This window comes from Malania oleifera, chromosome 6 (genome assembly GCF_029873635.1).
Source record: "Malania oleifera isolate guangnan ecotype guangnan chromosome 6, ASM2987363v1, whole genome shotgun sequence".
Classification (NCBI taxonomy): domain Eukaryota; kingdom Viridiplantae; phylum Streptophyta; class Magnoliopsida; order Santalales; family Ximeniaceae; genus Malania; species Malania oleifera.
The window spans coordinates 40,527,566-40,536,631 of NC_080422.1; the positions used below are offsets into that span (position 1 = coordinate 40,527,566).

The window sequence follows — 9,066 nt, forward strand, 5'->3', positions numbered from 1 at the left end:
TGGTATGTTGATGTTACCGCTCGAACTGCGTTAAGGAAAGGGCGACCCAAGATGGCATTGTACACCGAAGGTCGGTCAACCACCAGGAACTCTGTCAACGTTGTTACCTGCTGCGGGGTCGTCCCTATTGTTACTGGTAACGTGATTGTTCCCAAGGGGTGAACAGTGTCTCCCCCAAATCCTACCAAGGGGGTCAAGACGGGCTTCAATTGTTCCTTGCCTATCTTCATCCCTACCAAGATCGACCAGAACATGATGTTGGCCGAGCTCATTGTCTATCAGTATACGTCTAACCATGTAATTGGCTATGAGTAGGGAGAGCACCAATGCGTCATCATGCGGTTGCTGCACTCCCTCTTCATCTCCGCTGTCAAAGGTTATGGCGTCACCTTTCTTGTTTCGTTTGCTACTGGTTTCCCACTTTTCCATCGTTAGCACCTGTTTAGCATATCTTTTGCGCGCACTCCCGCTATCTCCTCCACTGGCGGATCCTCCAAAGATCAACGCAATTTCCCCAATAGCTTGCTCTTCCTTCTCTTTTGCGCCATGCCTCCTCTGCTCGAATGGTTCTCTTTGTGGATTGTCTTTCTTGACAAACCTTGACAGATGTCCCCTTCTTATTAGGACTTCGATTTCTTTCTTCAGCTGAATGCATTCTTCTGTGTCGTGGCCGTGATCCCTATGGAATGCGCAAAACTTGGACATGTTCCACTTATGTAGAGGCGTTCGCATAGGTTCAGGCCATGAGACGTAGTCCTTCTTTTTTATCTGCATCAGCAACTCTGAGTGCGGTAGATTTAGAGGTGTGTAGGCGGAGAACTTTTTGTGCTGTCCTCTGCTCTTTTGACCTGTTTGCAGCACACTAGTTTCGTGCCTTTTTATAGATCTATACGTGTCTCCAGATTCTCTGCCGTTGTTTCTCCTCTTCCGCTTTAGACGATTTCCTCTTGTGTCCATCATTTCCTCCAGGTTTATGTATTTCTCTGCTCAGATCATTAACTCCCCCATGTCCACCAGCGGTTTTTTCCCTAGGGAGTATAAGAAACTTTCGGGTTGGAGAGCCGTTGTCAGGGCGGCCAAGGCTACCCCCATGTCTAAGTTACGGATTTCTAGGGTCGCTGTGTTGAACCAGTGCATGAAGTTCTTTAAAGTCTCCCGGTCCCCTTGCACCATATTCATTAGATGGCCTGTTGTTTTGGCAACTCTCTGGCTACTAAGGAAGTGGCCGATGAACATTTGCTCCATCCCTTGGAAGGAACCAACAAATCCTGGTCGAAGAGTTTGATACCAGTCTCTGGCGGTACTCTTAAGGGTGGTAGCAAACGCTCGGCACATGATGGCATCAGGAGCCCCTTGCAGCTGCATTAACATTTTGAAATTTTCCAGGTGATCAATGGGGTCAGACAAACCTTCGTATCTCTCAAAGGTGGGCATCTTGAATCTACTAGGCAATTGAGCTTCCATGATCTCTTTGCTGAACGGAGACTCCGCGGACTTTAGGGATGTTTCACCATAGTAGGGCCTGGTTCTGCCTTCTTTCATCATCTTCTCTATGTAATCTATCTTCTTTATTCTTTCCTCGAGCTCGGTGGATCTTTGTTGGTTGACATCCACGCTATTTGCATCTTCTACCTTCTTATTGGGGTGAGTTTTCTCTTCTTTCTCCATTAGTTCGTCAGCTTGTTTGTCTGTGCTGGGTTTCTCTTGCGGTCGGGGAAGGACGTGCCCTTCTTGACTCTTCTGTTGTAAGAGTTGGTTGAGCATGTCCTTCATTTCCTTCTGGAAGGCAAGGAACTCCTCCCTACTGACACCAGATGAGTCGGAGGTCCATTGGATGGATTGGGATGGTTCTTTGGTATCAGAGAAGGAGGTAGAATTGCGCGAGGTCGGCATTGCTTGAATGTTTGAAAGTCGAGAGCAAGATTATATCGTCTCCTAAAAGTAACTTCCCACAGACGGTGCCAACTGTTGCGAGGTAAAAAATAGTTGGGATGCTCCTTTGACTCTCGTTGACCTGAAAGAAGAAAAGAACAAAGGTTGGGAGGACCCGGGGTGTACTCCGGGGGATCACTCCAATGCCTAAGTAAGAGGAAGGCTTTTAGGAAGGCTAAATGTAACAGTAGAATAGTGTTATGTGACTTACCTTTGCCTGTACTCCCAATCCCTTCTTATAGGGGCTTGAGTTGACCGCTGGTTGGCTCGGATTTATTGCGTGGGGGCATGAATCGCTCTCCGGCCATAAGTGCGTGCGCCTATTACTCGGTTTTTAAGGGCGTCGGCGTGAATCTCTCCTCCTCTTTATTAGGTCGGAGCTAATCACTCGTCAGAAAGTCAGACCTGGAGAAAGTATGAGACAGGCGTTGACCTGCCTTTATTAGCGTGATTTATTATGTGCATATCAGATGTGGGCTATTTAATTAAAGCAAAAGGAGTAGAGAAAGATGGGGAGAGATTGTTACATGTCGGCCATCCTACTAATAGAGTTTTGGAAAATGAAATCACTCATTTCCAAGAATAAGTATTCCTATAGGTAGCTCTCTAATGTTGTTATTCTGCTGGCTATTTTTGGTCGAGTGTGCCACAAAAAAGTTGCTTCATTATTTGAGATAATTTTTTTGTGAAAGTAGCAATATCATTTCATGGAGGTAGAATGATCCTCTGGCCAGGCATTAATCAATTCTTCTTAATAATCTCAATATGTAATCCATTATTGGGCACTAGGCATTAGGTGCATCTGATATTACTGTTTGAATGGAAATATTTTACTCATGCAAGGTAAGGCTAGCTCGAAAGTAAGCCTCCTCTTGGCAAATCCACCTAGGTGTTATTTGTCCCTTTATCTTCCTATCACCAGAATGCAGTACTTTGCAGCATTGATGAAGCATGATATAACACAAAAAAAAGCAAGGATGCAATAAATTGCATTGTTTATTTTATTCTTTATAATCAAGCTATAAATTGTATTTTTTATTTTATTTTTGACAATCAAGTTTTAATAAATCCCAAATAAACATTATCTTGGAATTTTGATTTCCAAAAATTTCCTTGGGCCAAATTTAGTTACCTTTTTCAAGTTTTTCATTACAACAACAACAACAACAAAACCAAGCCTTAGTCCCACTAAGTGGGGTCGGCTGTATGAATCCTTTTCTGCCAATTTATGCGATCATGGATCATTTCTTTTGATAGATTCAATGATATTAAATCCTTACTCACTATCTCCTCCCAAGTCTTTGACTAGATATCGAAAATTTTTCTTGGCTCCAATCTCCACAAGTTCCTCTGAGTTCTCCATGACAGTTAGTTTCATGATTTTATATGGAAAACATTAACAGATAAGCATGTTTTACTCTTGTCCAATCCCTTAGATTTGAACTTTGTTTAAAATATCCTCAATACTGTCCACAGCTTGTTCATTTGTCTTAATACAGCTGTTTCTACCCTGCCACTGATGAAAGTAAAGGATTTAAAATTTGTTTACTAGATGGTATTTTAAATTATTTATTGGTATCCAGTGAACTCTTATATGCATAATTCTTCCAAATTTAGATTGACATGCCAAATTGGAGTATCTTTTGTCATATTTGTGTCTTCAAACTGTTTGGAACATAAAGATTTTATTTTTGTTTAAAGATATTGAGTGCATGCTTAGTCTGAGTGTTGTTCCTTGGAGTCATATGGCATTGTTCTTGAATAAGAAGAGAGGCAGTCCTTTCTTTTTATCATTGTTTATCAGTTCTATATGGGTTACTGGTATAAGGTTTTAATATGGCTGGTTCCGGGATTAAATAAATTCAGAATGCTTAGCTGGAAGAATGGCTTTGTGAGATTATGTTGGTCATGTTGAATAACTTTTTTGAATGCTAAAGAAAAATTGAAACATGAAGAATCAATGATATTTTATTACAATAACTGAGCCGTGAACACTAAGTGCATAAGGAGGATGCTTGCTGGGGTATTTAAACAAGTTTACAAGTATAGATAACAATAAATGAGATATCACAAAGCCTATGAAATCTGAGATAAAATCTATGTTGTTGACATATATGTTCCTTTTGAATCAATAGGCTCTGATTTGTTAGCATCTGTGATCCTCAGATAATTAACTTTGGATCTTTGACCTTCCTTAGCCTTTATTGTGATGATTTGCCTCGGATCTTCGTCATTTAAATCTGTAGCGGACAAATGTAACCGTTGACGGTTTGATGAAACCATCGACGATTTGCTTCAGAATTGCTTTCGGTCTGAAACCGTCGACGGTATTACTCTCATTGAGTGCTTAACAAATGCATGTATTAAATATACTAACGAAATCCTTTTCTTTATCGTCACTTTATGTCTTATTTCCTAATTTTTTTTCAGGGGTCAAAATGGCTGATACTGAATCATAGAGTCAAACAGTTCTATAGTTTCCCTCTGGAAAAAGGTTTCATGGTGCTAATCTTGGTATGATCATCTGTACGTTCTTGTCTTGCTTTACTTTAAATAGATTTCCTTATTTTTGAAGTGACTATGTTCATTGATATTCTAACTAGTATCACTGGTTTTCAGTAATTCACTCAAGCTCCATATGCTCATGCATGTTACTATTAAAAGTTTTATGCCTGGCCTATCTGGTTGGGGTTTAAAAAAACTAACCAAATGTTCCCAGTAAAAGCAAACCGTACGTTCTGCTTTATATCTTAGTTTGAAGTCTATTGTCTTCGTAGTGTGATTTGTTGAGGCTGTTAGACATCAAGTGTTGAGTTCAATGCCGCATAACCTAAAATGAGTTTGAGCATGTCAATGCCAGTTTTGGAGTTTGCTTTGTTTCTTATTTGTTCTGGGAATAAACTGACCTGGATTGCCATTTTTTCTTTGAACGCACTTTTGTTTCTTTTTCTTTCATTTTTATTTATTTTTTATTATCCTTGTCTGAGTCCAACTCGAAGTATCCTCTTGACAAAGTTGCAATGAAAATTTTCGAATTAGAAGTTGCAGACCCAGAACATTCTCAAATTCTAGAGTCATTCAAAGAGGCATGGTAGTTAAATGGTTCAATAATGTCTTCGAAAAAAGCCTTTGCCACAAAATGAAGAACAATAGTGATAAGAAAAGAGTAACAATTCTACGAAGATACAATCAAGACCATCAAAATACTTAACTATCACTATAAAAAATAAGGGAATAAGGTCAATATACGTCGTCTCTAGCTACTACACTAATTTGTAAGTAGAAAAATGACTTGGAATGTAATGTAATCATGGATGATATTTTCAACTACAATTATTCTCAATGAAATCTGACCGGGTGCTTCACCTTCCAACAGTGTGTCCACAACAGCAGAAAATTCCCGTAGTCCTGTTCAAATGCTTGTCTAGATCCTTTGCAAAGTTCACAAAGGTCTCCTTTATTACACAAGCTTGCTGAAATCGTTATTATTCATTTAAAGATATCATAACTTGCTATGGTGGATAGCATAACGTCCCATGCATTTTCTCTTACTAATGGTAATTTTTGCTTTCTGGTTGTATATATTTATTATTGGTTTCCTTATAAGCATGCTTCTGATTTTTGTTTGCTCTGCCAGTGGATAATCTGTCATTGGATTGGATATTGTCATCTGATTTAGGGATATCTTACTTAATTATTGGTTCTGTTTTTATCCTTCCACAAGAGATTGCCATTTTATTCATTTATCTTTATCTTTTACAAAGGATGGCCCATTGACTGGATGTATGCTCACACATAGGGATATGCCTAAATTGGAACCACATTCCACCTGACTGCACTGTCATTTGTTAATTAGCAGAAACTAAACTGGAAAATGGAACAAAATAAAATTTGCTCTGGATTTTTTCTCACATTCTCTAACTCTTGTATACCAATCGGTAACTGGAACTTTGGAACATTGTCTTTTAGTTGTGTTAAGACTTAGGGTACATTTTGTATGTGCACTTTCTGATGTAGATTTAGCCAGGAAGGACACCTAAAATGTTGCGAGTACAGACAAGTCTGATTTGAATCCACAGAATTCATATGTGCTTGTCTGATGGTTTATGTGTCATATTTTTTATGGTACTGATAAGGGAATCCTTTCTTGACATTCCCTTGACTATATCTTGTTTTCAATGTTTTAGTGGAATTTTTTTGGACTCGGATATGTTTGTTTCCTCAATTAGATTTGATCATTTTTTTCATTTGATTGTAATGCAGTGTTAGAGATGTCCAAATTGCCAAAACCATCTGTAGGTCTCATAGCTAATCTGAATGTGGGGAGCAGTATTCATAAATTCATTCATTTACATATCTTCATGTTATAAATGTAATTGATGATATCAAAAAATTGTATTTGAAATAAGTGTATACAACATTGGCAGAGTAACAGAAGAAAGTAAATATATTGACACACTAGGGTCCTACTGCCACCATGTTCCATGTTGCTGTGTTGGAAAACTCCCCTGGGAATTGTGTGCTAAAATAATTCTTTGTTTCTATATATATATTGGCTAACAAAAAAATTTACTATGCGAGGAAGAGAAAAGATATGAAATAGACTTCAGCAATAAAAACAGGATCTTTTAAACAGCAAAGGAAAGATTAGGGACAATCTTTTGCTTCTTTTTCAATCTGCTATTGTTTTGATTTATCATTCTAAGAAGACAAAACTAGAGCATGGTAAATAAGGTTTGAACAAAACACCATACCATCTCTATAGATGGGAATCTCTACTTTTTTTTTTCGAGGTTTCAAGTTCCTAACAGCCATCTTGGCTTGTGCAAGCAACAATGCAGTTGATCTTGGCAGTGATTTTCTATACTGTACTGTCATTATAAAAAGCAACAATGCAGTTGATCTTGGCAGAGAGATCCTCTTATATAATAACAAAATAGAATAAAACATGAGGCAAAAAGATGCTAAAATGACAAGTCAATTGTTCTCTTATTCATCAACCTTCTTTACAAAAAAGCATGGATTTGACCACCACCTGGAGCAAAACAACTCCAACTTATGCATCAGTTGCATATATGTACTATATCTATAGTCATCTGAAACAATCAACTACATATTTGGTACGAAGGAATAGAATGGAATCAGGTGGAATAAAATTGAAATTATGACTTCAATTAGTCATGATCACCATTCAGATTTTCATTTAGTTCCTTTCCTACCCCATTCCATTCTGCAAACCAAACATGACCTAAGAGAATAGAAGAAAAAACGAGTGTCAAAAATCAAAATCTAAACCCCAAAAGTCCTTTGCAGCTGTCATGGGCACTACTTTTTACCAGGAAGAATTGGGAAAACTACTTCTTCCGACACAGAAGAAGAGAAGAAATCCTCAGAACTGTAACTCTGATCATCGGAGGAAAACGAAGAATACTCATCATCTGTCTCTGTCACTGTCTCGGACAACCCCTCTACTGGGTATATGACCTCTTCCTCCTCCTCTTCGCCCTCCTCCTCCTCCTCCTCCTCAAAACCATTAGTTTCTGGTTCGTCATCTTTGCAGTCTAATTCAGCGACGAATGGATGAGTCAAAAGTTTTTCAGCGGTGGATCTGAACGGAGCCTTCCTCACAAAACATTTTTTCAAGAAATCGCTGGCTTCTTTGGATAAGGTACTCGGAACTTTTGGCAATTGATTTGGAGTGCGAATCCTAGAGAGAAGACCCTCGCGGTCTAAAAATGCGGCACCATCCCACGGTGGCCTCCCAGTTAACATTTCAAGCACAACACAGCCAAGAGCCCAAACATCAGAAGGAGGCCCCTGTGTGCCTCGAACAACAGCTTCGGGCGACATATACAATGGAGTCCCTCTGAAGCAAGGACCCTGTTTGCTCGTCCGCTTCGCCAGCCCAAAATCTGCAATCTTCGGCACAAATTTAGCAACAGCGGAACCAGAATTGGGAAGGAAAAGCAAAATGTTGTCTGGCTTCAAATCGCAATGAACATAGCCGCGAGCGTGGATGTGACGAAGGCCGCGAAGAAGAGCCCTAGCGTAGGCCCTGACATCAGATTGGGGAATGAGAGCAGCGACGGCGGTGTGCTTCTTGATGAGAGCACCCAAAGTTCCTCCGGGGGCGTACTCCAGAAGCAAATTGTAGATCATCTGCTGCCCATCTTCACTGTAGGTTTCCTCGTCCCCGAAGCACTGCAAAACGCTGGAACAACCCTGTAGATTGCAGAGAGTTTCCTTCTCTTTCTGCAGAGTAGCAGAGAGAGAAACCTCGGAGGATTTGACAGCCATGACCGAGGGAAAGCAGCCGCCTTTCTTCATCTTCTTCCTGGGATTGGCGAGGAAGACACAACCGTGACTGCCTTTGCCGATCAAAGGGCCTCTCACCCATGAGACTCCATCTCCATAATCGAATTCCTCCGCTGCATCTCCCCGATTCCTCTTCATTTCTGCAATTAGGGTTTGTTTCCTCCGGGAGAAGGAGAAGGAGCAGGAGCGTTGGATTGTTGGAATGAGATAAAAAAGAGAAGCTGGTATGGCGCTTTAAAGCGGGAATGTGGGTTTCAAACTACTTAGGACTGACTATCCTTACCTGTCTTGCGCCACACGAGTCATAACTCCTTAGGGCTTCTCATTTTATTGGCTCGTCTTTTTATTCCTTTTTTTTTTTTTTTTTTTCCAACTTTTTAGTTGATATAGTAAAAATTATTTTTAAATTTTTTATAGATATTATTGTTTAGGTTAAATTATTTTATACCTAATTAAATTTCTCGTTAGAAATTAAAACAAAAGGAGACCGTGTGAGTTTTTATATATATTTAAAATACATATTTTTACAAATTTGAAAAATATATAGTGAAATTAATAATGAATTACATGCATGATGTGAATGTAAGCTCAAAATAACCATAGATTGACCGTAGGGAACCAAACCCGAGACGTTGCATTTTTAGGCTTAATTAAAAAGCCTCAACCGACCGACCAGTTCCAATATTAATCATCTTAATCAACCGAACACATTATCGGCTGAAAGTCAAAAGTTTGACTAAGGCTCAGTCGATCGACCACGTTTTGAACTAAAATCCCACGGTTGACCGAACTATGAACATGAAATTATAAAAAAAATGA

At 39.4% G+C, this 9,066-nt stretch overlaps 2 protein-coding genes across 2 annotated transcripts; both read right to left on the bottom strand.

Annotated features, from left to right (window-relative positions):
• Positions 1–987: 987 nt before the first annotated feature.
• Positions 988–1,365, bottom strand: LOC131158569 (uncharacterized). Its single transcript, XM_058113437.1, has one exon. It carries the CDS (start codon positions 1,363–1,365, stop codon positions 988–990), a length of 378 nt encoding a protein of 125 aa, XP_057969420.1.
• Positions 1,366–7,106: 5,741 nt separating this feature from the next.
• Positions 7,107–8,385, bottom strand: LOC131158570 (mitogen-activated protein kinase kinase kinase 20-like). The gene is made up of 2 exons (XM_058113438.1): positions 7,269–8,385; positions 7,107–7,180 (listed from the first exon to the last, which is right to left on the bottom strand). The coding sequence occupies exons 1-2, from the start codon at positions 8,383–8,385 to the stop codon at positions 7,107–7,109; spliced, it is 1,191 nt and encodes a 396-aa protein (XP_057969421.1).
• Between the last annotated feature and the right edge of the window lie 681 nt (positions 8,386–9,066).